This window comes from Barbus barbus (genome assembly GCF_936440315.1).
Source record: "Barbus barbus genome assembly, chromosome: 2".
Taxonomy (NCBI): Eukaryota; Metazoa; Chordata; class Actinopteri; order Cypriniformes; family Cyprinidae; genus Barbus; species Barbus barbus.
In genome coordinates this window covers 6,979,672-6,999,660 of record NC_136730.1, presented here as the reverse complement: position 1 = coordinate 6,999,660, position 19,989 = coordinate 6,979,672, and the positions used below count along the sequence as shown (strand labels likewise).

The window sequence follows — 19,989 nt, the reverse complement described above, 5'->3', positions numbered from 1 at the left end:
GAACAATAAACCGTCTTGCCTGAATGACTATCGCCCAGTTGCCCTCACATCTATAGTCACGAAGGTTTTTGAGAGACTTGTAAAAGAGCCACATCTGCTCCTCCTTCCCTGATACATTGGACCCTCTTCAGTTTGCCTATCGCCCAAACAGATCCACTGACGATGCCATCTCTCACGTCCTCCACTCTTCCCTCACACACTTGGACAGCAACAATGGGAATTATGTAAGACTGCTATTCATTGACTATAGTTCAGCTTTCAACACTATAGTCCCCATCAAGCTGGCTTCTAAACTCACAGACCTCGGCCTAAACCCCTCACTCTGTGACTGGATTCAAGACTTCCTCACTGGCAGACCTCAAATGGTGAAAGTTGGCCAGTTCACCTCAAACTCAATCACCCTCAACGTAGGAGCCCCACAGGGCTGTGTCCCGAGTCCCCTGCTCTACTCTCTCTACACGCATGACTGCGTGTTCTCTCACAGCTCCACATCTATTGTCAAATTCGCTGATGATACTGTGGTTCTGGGCCTCATCTCCAACAATGATGAGATCGCATACATGGATGAGGTAGAGAGACTCACATCATGGTGCCAGGACAACTGTCTCTCTCTCTGAATGTGAGCAAAACTAAAGAGCTGATCATGGACTTTAGGAAGAGACAGCAGCAGCCCTACACTCCTCTTATGATCAGTGGGACCCCTGTGGAGAGGGTGAGTAACTTCAAGTACCTCGGTGCAAACATCTCCGAGAACCGGACTTGGACTACACACATCCAAACACAGGTTAAGAAAGCCAGGCAAAGACTGTACCATCTGCGACAGCTGAGGAAATTCAGGGTCTCACCAGCAATCCTGAAAACTTTCTATTCAGGGACCATAAAAAGTGTATTGACTCAGTGCATCTCAGTGTGACATGGAAACAGCTCCAATCAGGACTGCAAAGCACTACAGAGAGTTGTGCGCTTAGCTGAGCACATCTCAGGGTCTGCTCTCCCCTCTCTGCAGGACATTTACCTCAAACGCTGCAAAAGTAGAGCTGTTAAAATCATCAAGGACTCTAATCACCCTGGTAACCAGCTATTCACTTTGCTTCCATCTGGTAAGTGCTTCCGTAGCCTGATGGCAAAAACTGAGAGACTTAGAAGGAGCTTCTTCCCCCAGGCCATCAGGCTCCTAAACTCTAACTTTGTGTCATAACATCACATGACTCCATGTAAATATCACCATATCAATAAGCTATTCAGAATTTTTTCTACCTCATATTGCAGCTATTTAAATACCCTGTACAACTTTTTGCACATTCTTTTTGCACATTCCTCTTTATTACTAAGTCAACAACATACTGACCTGCACATTTATATTTTTTATTTTATTATTTAATTTTTTCCACTTTTCTTTTCCTTAATATTTGTGTACTTTATAATTGCACTGTCCTTGGAGCGGACCTGACCTACATTTCACTGCTGGTTATACTCTGTATAATTGTGTATGTGACAAATAAAAATCTTGAATCCACTGTATTATCACAATCAAACATACTGATCAAACTTGTTCACACAAATGATAAACTCCTTATAAACTAGTAATAATTCCTTAAACGTTACAATTCTATTTTTAACCAGAAAATCAGGGGAGAGCGCGAACGCAGTCCCCCACTACCACAAATTATGCAGTCGAGATTCCCACATTTGGGGAATTCGCAGGGGTCAGCACAACCGGAGTGCAATGGCTGAGCCTCGCCCTGGGTGAACCACCTTCTTGATCATGGTATCTCCCCTGCCAGGTAAGTATGAATTCTACACTGACCCTGCAGGGGGAGCACTTAAGGGAACATTATTTTAAGTGATGATGAAACGTTACTTTACTACAAAAGATCAAACACAATTTAAAGATATAAAAAAAGGCAGAATCTTTTCGCCTGTTATTAGAAGGTTTCACTGCAAATCTAGCCATTAACAACATAATATCATGATACTTTACAGAGAGAACATTCCCATGATGCAACAGAAGAGTCGATCAGCCAATAGAATAACAGATGTTTAAAATCATAATTTTAAGAACTCAACAATCAGAGTATAGAAACCAAAGCTAAAAAAAAACCACAGACAATTTTCATTTTGAAGTTTCATGTATGATGAGATATTAAAGAACTAACAGTTATCAAAAGAATTTTTAAAAGGAAAGCATGATGTAAGCAACACAGGAACTGACAACAAGCTGTCGCCTACATAGGGCCCTATGATTTCCGTGATGCGGAAAACGCGGACGGAATCACGGAATTTACACATGAAAACGGAATTCTCTGAATATGCATATATTTTGTTGACATTAAATAATTTTTTTTTTTACCTCTCTCTCATTTTTTCAGTTTAAAACAACAAACGTAGAAAGGTCTCTACCTAAACCGTGGCCAAATGGCATTGTTAAACATGTTGCCTAGTAACCATACGTCCTTACGTTCCCGCGCAAGGAAAAAAATGTCGAAGCGAGCGGCTCCTGATAAGATTGATGTGGTTTGGAATCTGTAAAATGTTCTTGGAAATAAATATGATCAGAATATCAACGTGTCTAATTCACGCACTGTAAAGATGTGCTCACTTTACACAGAGTGTGCGTGATCGTGTAATCGAAAGTGAAAGTGAACTGCGAGCGCTCATTCAGATGTGATTTCACTTATTAATAGCGCGAAAATTATATACAATATTAGAATGTTTGCGGGAGCGGCACACACACGTTGCAGGAGTGGGCGGTAATGGCCAGACACTCAGCGGGAGCGGCTCAAGAAAACTCTAGGCTGCACATCAACACACGCTAAGTTTTTTTTCGCACTACCCCATCTCCATCCCAATTATTTGTGCCGTTTCGTTCTGTGACAGCACATATAGGACAATTTTGAATGTAATATGACTGTTTATTTGTTGTAATATTGACATATTAATTGACTGTAATATGTCTTTGTGTTGGCGTTCTGACAGGCACATATCGTTGTTTCAATGTTTCTGTCTCCCTGCAGCATGGTTACAATTATTCTTTAATTTAATATTCATCAACCCTACTTTGTAACTGTTACCTTCATGTTACTGTTATTTTTGGCCAGAGATTTGGCTGAATTTTGGAGAATTTTGAATGTGCTTTATTAACAGTTTAAATAAAAAAGCTGAATTGTGAGTTTGTGTAACTGAATTTTTAAAGGTCAATACTGCTTAGAAGTGAAAAGAAAACAAACAAATCCGAAAAATCCGAAAGGGCTAAAAAAAAAAAAAAAAAAAAAACGGAATTTGAAAAAAAATAAAACGGAATTTGAGAAAAAATAAAACGGATTTCATAGGGCCCAACACTTCCATGAAACTAGAGCAAAGGGCGCCAACAAATTTCACAAACTTGCGACTGAATTTTAGAGGCAACTAGGGGTGGGCGATATGGGAAAAATATCATATCACGATTTTTTTTTTTTAGAAATATCACGATTTTATCACGATTCTTTGTCATGTTAGTTTTACTATTCTGGTTTTACAAGTTGTCTGAGCATTACAGCCAAACTAGAAAGACAAAGCCTTTCAAGGTAACAAAAAACAACAACAAAAAAAGACATGGCAGATATTTAGGCTAAAGTGGGCGAAGATAAATCTTTGTCATTATTTTATTTTTCTTATTAAAAAATAAGAACAAAGATACACATTACAAATACACATAATATACAAATAAAACAAACAGTGCTTTATTTTCAGGTACAATAGGTGTATTTAGCAGGAGCATTCAATGAAACTGAATGAACAAATATAAAAATAAAACACTAGATAGACTGATTCCTAAAGCAACTGTATTAAAGTTTTTCAGTCAAGAATAGTGAGTGATTTTTCTCTTTGCGTTTTGTTTTGTTAACGTTAAATGAATAGTTCCCTCAAAAATAAATATTCTGTCATCTGTCTGTCAATTCTGTCATAATGTTTTATTTTTATACCATCATTTACTCAAAAGTTGTTTTAAACCCGAATGAGTTTCTTTCTTCTGCTGTACATAAATGCTATTTTGAAGAAGGTGGAAAACCAAACAGTTGCTGGTCCTCAGTGACTTCCACAGGATTTTTTTTTCCTACTATCAAAGTCAATGTGGACCAGCAACTGTTTGGTTACCCTCATTCTTCAAAATATCTTAGTTTGGGTTCAGCACAAGAAATTAATAGAAGATTGGGACAACATGCGAGTAAATAATGACAGAAATTAAATTTTAGGGTGAACTATCCCTTTAATGACAGTCGACAGCATGTTTAGTGTCCTGTCTCTTTAAGAGCTGCACGCATCTAATAGACAGGCACGCATCCGTTTCTCTCTTAACTATTTACTTTTATTTTAGAGATAACCAACTGAGTCTGTATGTAAACCTTGTGTGTTTTGACAGTATTAGCGCAAAAAATAAGTTAGTTGAGTAATCAGGCGCTGTTAGACAGGATTTTTAGTGTGCGTGCTTCAGGTGTATGCGCTCAGAAAAAGCGCACGTCAGACCAGCGCGAATGAAACATTTCACCAGCAAGGCTTGTGTGCAAATAATGTACTTTTGCGATCGCGAATAACTGCAGTGTCCTGTCAGAGTAACTCTATATGCTGTATGTCGTGTTGTACAGTATATCGAGACGGAGGAGCCAGAACTGTATTTGACATAATGTGCGCTGCAGCACGATACTACGATATTTCTTCAAAAGCAGATCGTGGAGACATTTTTATCGTCCACGATCAAAAATCGTCATATCGCACACCCCTAGATAAAAATTACCTATACGATATCTGGTTGCAAAAACTTTTATACCATAATATAACAATGCTATTCTGGACTAATATGGCATGCCTAAATATACTATTGCTCTGGATTCAGTTTAGATGAGTACATTATTGTGTGTCATCCCTCATAGGGATATTAACGTTAAAGTAGTTATTTTCAGTTTAATTGATGTTTTTGAAGCAGTCATGCATGGTAAACAGACGATCGCGGAGATGTAGGCTTTTTAATTTCACCAAGCTGATTGTTCACTAAAATCCAGCTCACTCGCCGATCATAATTTCAGATCATTCAATGGTCATTTTTGTGCAACGTATAAAAAATACATATTTGTACCACTTAAATTGTAAGTCATTATTATTCTGTTTTGATGCAGAAAGAATGAAATGCTGGCATCCTGTATATTGCAGGAAGAATTTGAAGCTGACTTGTTATGCATTCTTCTGGTTTTGTGTCGCTCCTGACTAGTGATAACGCTCAACTGTGAATCACTTTATTGTAAAAAGTTATTAGAATCAGGGAAGCTATATTTTAGGGGATTATTCTCTTCGCAGAAATTATTAGTATCGTGCACTTGAGAAATACAGACGTTATCTGTAAATAGCGTTTAAAAAGCTTATTTTTCAGGCTAGACCAGCCAATGCGCATGCGGAGTCATAACCTGCTTAAGACTGCGCATGTGCATTGACTGGTTTCTATGGGAAATTCGGCTCTTTCATTTAGAAGGTGGGACTATTTCTCCATATTGCGCGTTGCAGTTTCTCCTATTCATAAGTATAGGAGTGAACCGTCTTTGTATTTCTAAAGTCTTTGTTTTAAAATAACAATTAAAATAAAACACTTACTAAAAAAGATGCCGTGTGATCATTAAGCAACATCAAAGAAACCGTAATAATGTGAATATGTGCATTTTAATTAGTTAGCCTATAATTAATAAGACATGGTTAAAAAACCTACAGAGTAATAATAAAAATAAAAATGAATGTGTTCATCAGTAATTGATGCAATTTTGAAACACTACTTAAAACTGAAATAATTGTTGTAAATCCAGTGGTCAAACACTGTCGCCGCCTGACTAATGACTGATCCACTGTTAAAAAAAAAAAAAGAAAAAAAAAAAAAAGAGTTGAGCCAACTTAAAATTGGTCCAACTTTTTTTCTTTTTTTTTTTTTTACAGTGTGTGAATATCCACAAAACTGGAGTATATATGGTAGCTGACAAATAAAAATTGGACTGTGTCCTATGGTGTGACAGCAAAAATGAAAAAACAAAACAAAAAAAACATACAAATAAAATGAGAAAAATGTATCTTCACTCTTAGAGTTACATGAGAGAGGTTTATTGTCAATGTTAGAGTTTGTCAAGTACCCATATACATATATAATGCGTATATAATCGGTAGGCTATTTTAGAAAGGAAAATCTAAAAGATGAAAAAGAGAAATTAAGGAGAATCAATGAATTATGAATAATTTATTGCTATTGTGTGAATAATATGTAATCCATAAAAAAATTAACTGTAGTCTGATTACGAGCATTTTAAAATGTAATTTACTCTGATTACAAGTACTTAATTTTTGGAATCTGATTACATAATCCAGATTACATGCAATCAGTTACTACCCAGCTCTGGGAATCAGTTTATCTAGCGTTTTATTTTTATATTTGTTCATTCAGTTTCATTGAATGCTCCTGCTAAATACACCTATTGTACCTGAAAATAAAGCACTGTTTGTTTTATTTGTATATTATGTGTATCTTTGTTCTTATTTTTTTAATAAGAAAGATAAGATGACAAAGATTTTTATCTTCGCCCACTTTAGCCTAAATATCTGCCATGTCTTTTTTTGTTTTTTGTTACCTTGAAAGGCTTTGTCTGTCTAGTTTGGCTGTAATGGTCAGACAACTTGTAAAACCAAAATAATAAAACCAACATGACAAAGAATAGTGATAAAATCGTGAATCGTGATATTTCTTAAAAAAAACTGTGATATGATATTTTTCCCATATAGCCCATCCCTATTTTCATCCCATTGCAATGTGGTTTAAGGGGATACCAGACAGAAGGGATAAAGCTTTCACAGTGACAGACAAAAGTCTGCAAGATGCCTGAGGCAACGAGATCATGAAACAACTACCGAAGCACCAGAACATTAATTTCATCATTTTGTCAAAGGACTCGCTCGCAGAAGCATGACACAAGCAACAGCATCCTACTTCTTGAAACACTAGAAACGTGCGTCCGCTCGACCACCACATTTATTCATTTTGCAAACGCTGTAAAGCTTGCACTTTATGAAAGAAGCCGTGCGGAAGCAGTAAAACACAGAGCTAAAGCATATTCCACCACCACGATGATAAATATACACCACGCTGTTAAGCATATTATAATATCGCAACCATCGCTAGCTAACATCCGCTATAACTCTTTTCTTAACCATTTTAGGGGGGTGCACCGTTCCCGGAAGTACTGCAATACCGGGTCGATGCGTGGAGTGGACGGAGCAAGCCCCTATTCCATCTCCCTGTTCCAAAAATCAATTTAATATATGGTGCCCGGGTAGGGCACGTATCAGATATTAAACTGATAAGAACAGATACTACACTTGATCTTAGCCAAAAGGCCGAGAAGCGATACCCACAAATGATCAACAGCAGGAACCACATTCTTTGACACAGCAAATAAGACGACGGCGAGGATTTTATTATTGTTTCTTTTTTAACCTAAAAGCTTATTGTACATACTGGTTTCATGACAACACACTCATATCACCACTTGTTAATATCATTTAGTTTTTAAAAATCAGTAGGTTCTTTAACAAAGGCTGACAGGACGAGCGTGTATTACAATGAGATACTTGTTCGCCAATCAGAAACACGGATGCAATTCCAGGACTATAATACAATTACGCTGTTGTCATCATAAAAAGTATCAAACACAGATGAAAATAAAGTCATTTAGGACATGGCAGCATAGGTTAAATTCACAGTTAACGTGAAATGTTGCCTTCAAACACGGAAAGGGTCTGCCCCCCAGTGGATAAAAAAATAACTGCCCTCCAAACAGCTCATCGATGACGCAGGTAAAAAAAAAAATAATGTATAAGACATAAATAACAACAATAACTTATAGGGGAACTAACTATATACAAAACAACACCATGACTAGAATAAGTACACACATCGTGCTTTTTCTGATGATAAACCACCTATAAGTACACGCAGTGTCTCCTTCCTCAACCTTTTTAAAACTTTAAACTTTAACTAAACTTTACAAACATTTCATCTTAAATTTACTACATGCACGCACAACCAGTTTTGTATCTTCCAGTTAATATATTTAGAAATGTACTCAACTAGCTGTACAAGTTTAGCAGCACAACTAGCGAAAATGTCAAAGGCCATTAGGCTAACGCACTCATTTTCATGCTAACGTTAGTTACTTGCATAACTGAATTTGCAGGTAATGTCATTCAGCAACCCACATATTTTATGTCAGATAACGCAACAGTTAAAAACAACACCTCGATGTTATAAACTCGTAAGTTTTGAGAGTTCAAACAACTTGTCCTAACTTGCATGTTAACTTAATTGGATGGCGTTACCTGAATTTGAACTAGCGACATCGGAAAAACACCCGATTGAGAGCAAATCTTCGACAAAACATATCAAATAACATTTGACTTTCGGTTAATGTTACACAAAACTTGTTTTAAATGACTTACCTTACTTCAAACCAGAGCAGTTTTAAAACGTGTTACGCTCATCGATGCAAATCCTCACGCGAAGTCTAAACAAACTCACGTGCGCCCCTTAACGACAGATTTACTAGACTAGACTACACGACCAACAAGGCCAAATATTTAAAAAATTACAAATGCACTTTTTTTGTCAGCATTTAGTTTCAAAGAGTAGTATTTTAATTTTCGCAACAGTTGAATAGTTACACTTCATTATTATTATTTATTTTTTTTTTTGATATTGGAAATGTATAAGAGTCATTCTTGAGTCATGGGACAAAACAATTGTAACTGCTATCAGGTTTAAAACATAAATATTTTCAATTTGAAATGTTATGGGGATTAATAACAGAATGCATTGAACACAATTATCCCCTTCAGTTTAATTTTATCATTATTATGTGAAATCTGTGACACTTATTGTCTCCTCACTACATCTAAAACAGTGTGTCCACAGAGAAGGGTTCAATCATTCATATGCTATAAAATGGATAAAAATGTTTTTTTGTTTTTTTAAATGATAAAAAAGTGCTTGTTTTATCAAAATCAACACTTAATAATATCTCATATCAAAGCAAGGTTGTTTTTCAGTGACACATGCTTGTTTTATAAGGTTTTAAAGTTGTGTCCCCACTTTTTGTCAATGTAATAAAATCAGGGAATATCAGGGGCAGCTGTCACTCTAAAGGACCCCCTTGCCACAGTCCTCCTCTGCAGAGTACATCACTGTCAGACAGACTCTGGTCAGTTTTATAGTTTTAGAATATTTTAAATCCTAATGTTAATATTTCCTGGTCACAACCATGATATGTCAACACCATTTTCCAATTTCTGAGGAAATTATTTGAAATATTTAGATAATTTTATTCTCCTGAAGCAGGTTCCATTAGCATCTAGCATCAACAGAAAAAAAAACTAAATGGCTACTACATAAACTCCATGAAAGAAATGCCAGATTTGTCAGATGTCACTAACGTAAGATTTTGCGTTCCACTAATACAGGGCTGTCCAAACTCAGTCCTGGAGGGCCGGTGTCCTGCAGAGTTTAGCTCCAACCCTAATTAAACACACCTGAAGCAGCTAATCAAGCTCTTACTAGGCATTCTAGAAACTTCCATGCAGGTGTGTTGAGGCAAGTTGGAGCTAAACTCTGCAGGACACCGGCCCTCCAGGACCGAGTTTGGACAGCCCTGCACTAATATATCAAAATTCTTAAGTGCTTTATAAACAATAACATACTCGCTGATTGTTGTGTTTGTTATAATACAGTAATTGATTGATTCAATGTATTTGATAGTTAAAATGACTACAAATTCTGGTTTTCGTCACCACCGTCAGAGGAATATTTTGATAATATTTCATTATCATTTTTTATGTTTGTTGAGGAATTGTTGGTCACATGTGAAAGTGTAATCTGTCTGCTGACATGAGAATGTGTTTTGAAATGTTAACAACATCCTGAATGCTGTTAAAGATTAAGTTGAAATTATATTACACAGTCCAAGGTAAAAAAGCACATTTTGATAAAAAAAGGAAAACGTTGGGAGGTTGAATCAAAGCATAGCTCATTAGCTTAATACATATAAGATACATAAATGTAGATTCATTTGTCTGAGTACAGGGTTTTATTTTATTTTTTTCAGTTTTGTCCCACTTCTCAAGAATGACTGATAAATAAGTTTTAATGTTGTACCGTTACCCTATTATATTCATCAAAGAAAAATATACTTCTTTATGACTACCTTTGATGTACATATTTATTTATTTTATGTCAAGATGTCCCTTCAGTCACCTCAACAGTCATCTTTAACCTAAACCACTGTGTTTTAGGCATTAAAAACCAGCACTTCTGTTATGTTCCATGCAACTTTTCTGAAAACAATACGTTATTTGTCTTAATTGTCATGGTCCTTTCAAGCTTTTTTTTCACGGTTATTTCAACAAACAGTCCATTTTAGTGAATGGTACTGAATGAATAAGATCTAAAAAGAAATTACGATGAAGAAATATCATTAACCTTACAAAACCATTATAAATAAAGTCATACAGTTGCCATTTATAACACAAGATATTATAAAACGGGCTGTAAAGCAGGCCTTGTTGTTCTGTCAGGATCCATTATATGGCTTTACTGTAACTATTGTCCCCACACACCTTACACTGATCAACCAGCCACAATACACGTATACACGTTAAACTTCATCCACTGCCCACTGTTGTGTTAACCCACCATAAATGGCACTGATAAAAGCACTGTAAATATTGTCAAGTCTCAAAGGGCATTCTGTGCTATCAGTCAGAGTCTGTGCTGCACTGAGAAGAACACAGCCTTTGACAATTTCTCCTCTTTTTTATACACATCCATCGCAATGTGTACTGGGAAGTGTGCACGGTTAGTGGGGCTTATTCTTCTGCCCGCAGCTTTTTTGTGTATAATAGCCAATATACTTTTATTCTTCCCAAATGGAGAACAGTTGGAAACTAACCAGATTTCCCTTCAAGTCTGGCTTATGGGAGGTGTTCTTGGTGGAGGACTAATTGTGAGTAATTCGGTCTGTTAAATTGAATTCATTATTACTGACACTGGGGTGGTACTTTTTCGAAAGGTACAAATATTAATATGTACTAATATTTACACTTTAGGTATTAATATGTACCTTATATGCACCCTGTAGGGGTAAATAAGGTTCAAATGTGTACCTTTTGAAAGGGTACTACGCTATTGACAGATTTTGTACCTTTTTATTTTCTGATAATGTGCAATAGGAATTTTATTGTTTACTAAAATGAACAGGCCTAACTTGGTCTGATGATTTAGGTAGAACATCAGATACTTCAAACACACTGTTACAAGGCTTTGTGTGCCATTTACTTTATATGATAAAACATAGCACACCGATCAAGAAAGAGAATTAGTATGGTTGAATTAGCAATATTAGTCATTCAGAATAAAGTTACTTTAGATTTGAGGAATAAAAAAATATCTGCGGTGAGCAAATACAGTGATAAGAAACAGTGGTTCATTATGCAGAGCTTCTCTGCTCAGAACGTGAAAAAAAAAGGTACAAAATCTGTCACTAGGGCGGTACCCTTTTCGAAAGGTACATGTTTGTGCTTTATTTACCCCTGAAGGGTGCATATAAGTACCTTAAAGGTACATTTTAGTATCTAAATGGTACATATTTGTACCGTTTAGTACCTTAATGGTACACATTTGTACCTTTTGAAAAGATACCACCCCAGTGACAACATTTGTACCTTTTTTTTTTTTTGGAGAGTATATGAAGTATCCCGGATATGACCAGGATGGATTAATCCTGAGTAAAGTTTTGTAAGGTGGCTCATGTTTACATCAATCAATAATTGCATTTACAGAGGAACACACTATGAGCAAGTACACATATCACAGAAAAAGTAGTTTGAGTTGTGTAATTTAGTACATTTTGAAAAAAACAATCACTCTTAAAAATAACGGTTCCAAAAAGTGATTTTGAACACACAGTGATGTCAGAAGAACAATTTTGGCTTTTCCAAAGAAGCATTTAGTGAACAGTTGCTTAAAGAACTAATTTTCCCAGTGTGAAGAACATTTTAATAATCTGAAGAGCATTTTTCCACTATAAAGAATGTTAAAAGTTATTCATGGAATCATAGATGCCAATAAATAATCATTATTTTTAAGTGTTTATCATAGATTAAGTAATTTACACAAACATTATTTAACCTGCTTTACAGCAAACCTTATCTGGTTGAGCTCACAGTTGATGATGTTAATTTGCACTTACTTTTTTTCATCAGATGATGTGTCCAAGTTGCTCAGCCATCAGAGCCGGGGGCAAAGGCTGTTGCGGGGCAGGTTGTTGTGGAAACCGTTGTCGTGTGAGTAAATCTGACACAGAAAAACAGTGAACTAGTGAAGCCGTACAATGTGAAAAGACAAAAATAACATTCTCTTTTGCATATACACAAATATATATGAAGAATCTTGAAGTTATAGAAGCTTGCGCTCTGCAAGTGAACGACGCATTATTGTACCATCCCAAAGAAGCATAAAATCACTTTCACAGACTTTTTCATTGACTGTTCCCTCCTGGTGGAGTGACCTGCCCAACTCAATCCGAGCAGCTGAGTCCTTAGCCATCTTCAAGAAACGGCTAAAAACACATCTCTTCCATCTTTATTTGACCCTCTAACTCTAGCTCTCTCTATTCTAATTCTATTTTATCTATCTGTCTTTTTTTGTATCTATTAGTCTTCTTTGTATCTATCTGACCCTCTAACACTAGTTTTCTTTTTGTTCTATTCTACTTCTTTTATTATTATTTTTTTTAACTAGCTCTCTTTTTTCTATTCTACTTGTTTTCTTTCATTAACCCCCCCCCCCCCCCCCCCCCCCCCCCCCCCCCCCCAAAAAACCCCATGTACTCATTAGTGTTTAGGCTAACCGAGACTTGTCATAGCGCTTGCATATTGTTGCTCTTTTGTTGGTTTGATTGCTTCTATTGCCCTCATTTGTAAGTTGCTTTGGATAAAAACGTCTGCTAAATGACTAAATGTATATTGTACAGATAAATTATATGCAGTCTATATATATACAGTAACATATTTTGATTATTTGATGTATCATGTTTTTTTTGTTTTGTTTTGCTCAGATGCTGAATTCTGTGTTCTCTTCTGTATTTGGCATTGCTGGGTCGGCCTACTGTGCCTGTGTTGCCATTGCAGCACTGGCTGTTGGGCCACTATGCAAAGTCCAGAGTGGTGAATGGGAATATCCCTTTGAGAATACAGCAGGGTGAGAAAAATGAAATGAATGCAAAGAAACAGCAAGGGAAATTGCAGTTCTTTGTATGGCCACTAGATGAGGTCTTATCCTGCACTTCAACTAAAGCTCCTTCTCTCCTCTTTTTATCTTGCTGTAACAGGAACAGCAGTTACCTGGGGGATAAGACTACATGGACCAAGTGTGTCTTTCCCGAGAATGTGGTTCTCTGGCACATCGTTCTGTTCTCCATACTTTTGGGTCTGTCTCTGATCCAGATGGTACTCTGTGTCATTCAGGTTGTGAATGGATGTGTAGGCTGCCTCTGTGGAGACTGCCGGAAAAAAAAATCGGTAAAGTTTACATAACAGCATTTACATTTACATTAACACTGAAACAGTTGTGAGTTTATTTTCTCGAACAAAAGCTACATCTGACAGATTGGCATGTAAAAGAAAATCACTTTTTGCTGTCTACTAAATAGAATATTGGCAGCATGGACAATAGACTCTGTAATATAACCAGTTATCATAGACAAACAAATCCAAACTGTGTAAACATTCAGACCTCTCAACACTAAATAATAATGAGATTTCATATACATTTCATATATTGAGAATGATCTTTCTTCTTTTTACAACAGGATGAGGGAGGTCTGTGAGATCTGCAGAGGAGGTAAACAACAACAAAAACAAATCAACAATGATTCAGTCTGGAGTCCTCACAACAGGATAAGAGCTTTCACACAACACTAACAACTTGCAATCCAAGCCATCAAAAGTGATGTTGTGTGTAAATGGAACTAGAAAATGTATAGAAATGTAGAAATAGCTTGTCTTTTTTTATAAACGTTTTTCATTTTGGAATACTAAATCATCAGATCCTAATCATCCAGTACAACCCTCTTTCACAATAAACATAATTTGCTGACATTTGTCTCTCATGAGCCATAAAATGTAGTTTCGTGGCATGAATTGTTAACTTGAGTAATGTCTATCTTTAGAGTTGGCATCAGATTGCATGAGAATGATATTTCCTCTACAGGTTACAGAAATACTCTGCAGTGTTTTCTTTTTCTGGTGTTCTTGGCAGGAGGCATCTCTCTCTTTCTCTCTCTCTCTCTTTCTCTTGTGTTTGTATGTGTGTCTTTGCGTTTCTATTTTCTAGTTTAGTGCAGTGAGACTCTGAAACCTCGGGCTGGCTGTTTTCCATTTGCTTTCTGAATAGTCTGATGAAAATCACCATGTTCCTTTTTGCTTTCCTCCCTCCAACTCGACACCTGTGTCTTTCACTCTTTTCACTACTCACTGCTGACACCGGAACAAACCGGATCTTGCAGCACGCAAAGGAAAACAGTAAGTCAAACCCCCTGGTGGTGAAAGCCAAACCTGCAGCTGTAAAAACATTCATACATTGAAACCTGTGTTTTAAGAATAAGCGGCATTTTTAAAAAGAGCACCAGATTCCTTTAAAGTACTCAATAATGTCTATTGCTATTAGCTCCCTGAACTTTTACATGCTTATGAATATAGCGTCTATAGACCCTGTGCTAACAATTTGCTCATAATCGTTGTTACCACAGCAGCCCTCCACTCCAATTGCCAATCCTGCACATAAACGCGTATTTGAAGCTCATGCTAGGATAAAGTCTGCAGAATCTCAAAACAAGCTTACAGATTGCCCAGCAAACTGATCATTGTAAACATGCCATATATGTCTCAGCCACAAGGGGAGAGAGACAACAGCATGTCCTAGTACATACTATGTCAGCTTAACGTATAGATCTGGTTCAAACCAGACCAGAGTGATCCAGAAAAGGATGTTCTGTTCTTATTGAGATCACACATGTGAACATACACATAATTGCATGACATAAATATAATGACATAAATGTATAAATATTTTATTTGAATTCTATATAATTAACCCTAATGTTCTGGTCATTTTGACTGGAGAGGATTTTCTTTTTCTCTAGCTAATGTTATTGCATTGGAATACAATTTACTGACTTTGCTCAATCAGGGTGTAACAATTAAATAATATAATTTTTGGTAATTTCTGACCAGGAACACCAAATTAGGTAAAGGATTTTCAGGCTAACACAAGGGTTAAAGAAAAAAAAAACTGAGAGGCGGTTGTACTAAAGCCTTTGGCATGGACCTGGCCAGACTAATTCGATGGCCAGCCACCATTTAGACACAGAGAACAAGCACAAAACACTCATTATCTTCCACAATGGCTCCAGATAATAGCAGAAGGAAACAGACCAGAAAAGTGCTGGATGAGACCGGATGGAGCATATGAAGGGATGTTATGGAATTTACTAAATTAAAACAGCATTCTGTTTAAACGTTCTATAAAATCTTATTTTTTAAAACAAACTCGATTAATCCTGATGAAATTAAAGAGGATTTATCTTTGTATGTTTTTAAGAATGTAACATACATGCACACACTTGATTGCAATCCTGAAGAATCAGCAGCTTCATGTCACTGCACGTCTTTCTCTGCATGATTCATTACCTCTAAAATCGACAAGTAACATCATAGGCATTATTGGTTATGTGAATGTAGGAATTTGACGCTGCCTTGTTGTGAGCTCACACACACCCCAGAGAACAGTGTGTGTGGAGGGGAGGTGGATTGTTGACAGGGACAAAATTAGGGAGGTGGGGGTTGCAGTTTTGGGGAGGGGGTATTTTGGGTGAGAACAGGGTGGGAAAACTGGTAAAAAGCGATTCAAGCCAGACTAGGGCAGATATTCTGTGCACTGATACCAAACAACAGCATGCAAGTAAGCTCTGCAGCTTTAGTGTGCATGAGAGAGTAAATACTCATTAAATCACTCATCTTCCACATATGCCAACTCAAATAGAAACCGTCAGGTGTGTCATTTATTTTTCGGTTTCTGCGGAGGATTTTTGTCATTCTGTTTAAGCTATTGCACTACCAAACACTTTTGTTGAATGCTTGTGCTTAAAAGCACAGTTTGTTCCTCCAATACATTTTTTCTTTAGCTTATTTATCTCTCATTTTGAAAGTGTATATCAGTAAGCATTTTCTGTAAGAAACACTTAATAGAGATAGTTGATGGTATTGATCACACTATCACTGATTAAATATGGTGCTCTCTTATTATGTGCAGTATTACGCAATTGACAAACCATCTTTTTAAAATCATCTGATTTAGAGACAATGCTCATGGAAAGCAAAACAAATGGAATGTATCAATAGTATACAGATAACTAAGCCTACATTAGCTTGTCAGTGGAAAACTAAAAGCAGTGATCCATAATCTGTTTGCATAAACATGGGTTCTTCTTTGTATGCCCGCTATGTATAATGCACAACTAAATATGACCTTAATTGTGTCATCTCACTTCTGTGATAAGGTTGAACTGTTGCTATTCTTATCGTGTGGTATCTGACCTCAACAACGCCATTTCATTAATCAGCCTGCAGTCAAACATTCAATTTACTGTATATGAGGTATCAGATCCTATTTCATGCTCCTGACAAACGTTCATTCTTCCTTACATGGGGGAACAGGTTTTTAACAGAGGGTTTAGGATGCTCCCTACTGCTGTTTAACAAAAAAGGTTACAATAAAACACAATATAAAACTTTGATTATGTGAAATAATAATAATAAAACTTCTAAACACTTTAACACTTATGATAAATCTAAAACATTAAAATAATAATGGTCTTGTGGACAAAATTTGAAGTACAGCATGAGAGAAATTTCTCAATGGCTTCCAGTACTAATGCATGAATGCTAAAATGTTCATTGTCCTTAATCTTATACTGCAGCACAAAAGATTTTTAAAAATGATAATCCCATCTCATCGATTGCTCTCTTTCATTTGAGTTTTCCAATCATTCTTTTAAATGTCCACTAACTAAATTAATCATGCATGTTGTTGTAGATACAATAAAAATAATTTACCAGTAGCAACATATCATAACCAGGAGTCAAACTTATTTCAAGTCTAAGTTAGGCTATATGACATGTTGCAATGGAAAAGAGAACCCCAAGATCTTGCACGTGTGAAAATTATAAATAGTTTAATGAATTGGTCCTGAATAGTGAGAATGTTTTTCTCATGCTGTACTAGAGACGTGCCAGCACACAAGCAAGCTACTGAGTGAAAGAGAAGGAGGAGGAGGAGGAGGGTGGGGAGAAAGAGGAGGAGGGCGTGCTGCTCAGATAAGCTATTTAAAGCTGAACATTCCGTGTGCTCAGACCTGAAGCCTTCCATGTTGTCATTGCTGAACGGGTTCAGTCATCGCCAATGAACTGTCAGTGAGTTAGAGAACATTTCAACTATCACTTGGAATCTGAAGAATTCTTTGCGTGACAGTGCCAGTATAAGTGCGTCTCAAAAGAACAAGCGGTGAGTCAATTGATTAGACTATTTAATATTATGTATAAAACTGTACACACTGAATTATACACATATGCAAGGTAAATACTAAATTCGTAAAGTCCTATAAAGTTGTTAAACAATCTGGAGGTGTGTCGAAGTGGGAGTGTCTAACAATTTCATGTCAAAGTTGCTACAGGTAAGAAAATAGGCTATATGTTGTTAAAATAGTTTGTAATTTTAACAAGAAAACCTGTTAAGATGTTAATGAAAATATATGCTTAACATACAATAATCACAATTTTACTGTAAAACTGCAACAAACAAATGACCATAGGTTGTAGCATACAGTGTAATTGCTTCCAACAGGACAATACACTTTTACAGTAAACATTTTTTCAATAAATCATTCCAAGTATTTTCTATCAACAAATAGCCTGTAATCTTCAGACGGCAATTTGCTCGTTAGATTTTCATTCATCACTTGGCACACTGCTTAACAGCAATGACGGTGTTGTTAAGCTCAGCTGCTCAGGTATCTCTGCTTTCGCGTAAACAGATTTACTTTTCTTCTGAACTCTGGCTGATCTCTTGCACCGAGATTTTATGTAACGTACTTTTCTGTACGTTATGATGCGTCTGGACCACGAATAACCTCTCTGCATGCATATGGAAATCACAAGAGATCTTGTAAACATCCTTTCATAATTAATTGATATGCATTTGCCGTCCCCCTTTTTCCCAGTCACACCACAGCGTGCCCGAGCGTCACGTACTGCACATACACACATAGCAAGTCTCAATGGGAGCGCGCGTGTGCGCGCGCGAGCAGCCAGGCTGGAGTGGGGGGAGCAGCAAGCGAGAACTAAAATCATAAAACTCACTTTGAGATTCGAACACCTTTTTAAAGCATCAAAACTCAAATGTATGTAGCGTAGGCCTACTTCCTGCAAGCACTAAATCACATGCAAGCGTCAAAAGTCTATTTTTATTTAAAGGACGCCAAAAAAGGGCCATCAGCCCCTTATAATTATAGACACATAATTATAAAGAGAATGAAACTGAAAACTACTGATACTAAAAAGTGGTATTATTTATGATTTGGATACAGATACAGCTCACAGTTTTAGATTTGGTATTAGACCTACAGGATTGATTTGAAGAAGGAATTCACAGGTTATCCTTATCTCCTTTAACTATGCTGAAGACATTATTGAATACACAAGCTTGTTGAGAAAAAGGCAGTGTGATTGAAATGATTGGAAAGGCATGCAGCCTATGCATTGCTGCAATTCACAATCTGCAATTCCAGGAAAAATGCTGTGGCGCTCTAAATTAAGGAGAAATGAAACTGACAGCCGTGGTTTGTTTCTGAGGGTGTGTAATTGAATGTGTGCATAGCCAGTATCTTATTCTCAGAAAAGAGGCTGGGGATGTAGGAGGAGGTAAAGTGGAATGAAGCATCGTAACTATAGATTACTTAACTGTTTTAAGCAGCAGTCCTCCAGAGTGTACTTAACCTATAAGAGACTAAACACAGGAATACTGATACACAAACACATCTCACAATGTTTGGTAAATGACATGGAGCAGGTCATCATGTTAGGACACAAATCTAGATTACATACCCTATGAGGATTTTCTGTGTGTGTGTGTGTGTGTGTGTGTATGCGTTTACAAGATCTTGTTTGTAGTACATTTATAAGTGCATGTCTAGATCACTAGTAAACAACTTAGCTCTAAATCGTACACTTCATAATTTCACTTACATAATTTCTGGGTCTCTGGGCAAGAATCTTGCCAAAACTTAAACCATGAGGAAAGAAACCACCACATTTTCTCTGTTCCTATGCCTCCTCATCCACTTTTTCCACTTCGACACAAACCGAACACACAAAGAAATAAGAATGGAATCTAAATTCCCCTGATGAGCGCTTCCACATAAATTATGTTTTGCTTGAGTTATGAAAATGACTGAGAGGAGGAAAGAAGCGAGAGGAATGGTTATGGATAAATGTATAGCATATGATTGGCACAAGAAGTGACGGAAATGTGTGTGTAGTCGTTTTAGTCGTGACGTATTGTCAAGTATGGTGACCCATACTCGAAATTGGTGCTCTGCGTTTAACCCATCCAAGTGCACACACACAGCAGTGAGTAGTGAACAAATGCGCACACACACACACACACACACACTGTGAACACACACCCGGAGCAGTGGGCAGCCATGCTGCGGCGCCCGGGGAGCAGTTGGGGGTTCGGTGCCTTGCTCAAGGGCACCTCAGTCGTGGTATTGAGGGTGGAGAGAGCGCTGGACATTCCCTCCCCCCACCTACAATCCCTGCCGG

At 36.9% G+C, this 19,989-nt stretch overlaps 1 protein-coding gene and 1 long non-coding RNA gene across 3 annotated transcripts in view; one reads left to right on the top strand and one right to left on the bottom strand.

Annotated features, from left to right (window-relative positions):
• Positions 1 to 8,595, bottom strand: part of LOC306884638 — a 113,369-nt gene extending 104,774 nt beyond the window's left edge. The window contains exon 1 of one of the 2 annotated variants that reach the window (XR_013785463.1): positions 8,500 to 8,595. This is a non-coding gene — a long non-coding RNA (uncharacterized lncRNA). The remainder of the gene's footprint in view (positions 1 to 8,499) is intronic. The other variant, XR_013785464.1, reaches the window with a different exon arrangement.
• A 2,219-nt stretch (positions 8,596 to 10,814) lies between these two features.
• LOC306884620 (transmembrane 4 L6 family member 5-like) lies at positions 10,815 to 14,208 on the top strand. The gene is made up of 5 exons (XM_079440639.1): positions 10,815 to 11,054; positions 12,313 to 12,393; positions 13,167 to 13,309; positions 13,440 to 13,629; positions 13,920 to 14,208. The coding sequence occupies exons 1-5, from the start codon at positions 10,884 to 10,886 to the stop codon at positions 13,935 to 13,937; spliced, it is 603 nt and encodes a 200-aa protein (XP_079296765.1). The 5' UTR covers positions 10,815 to 10,883; the 3' UTR covers positions 13,938 to 14,208.
• The last annotated feature ends 5,781 nt before the right edge of the window (positions 14,209 to 19,989 follow it).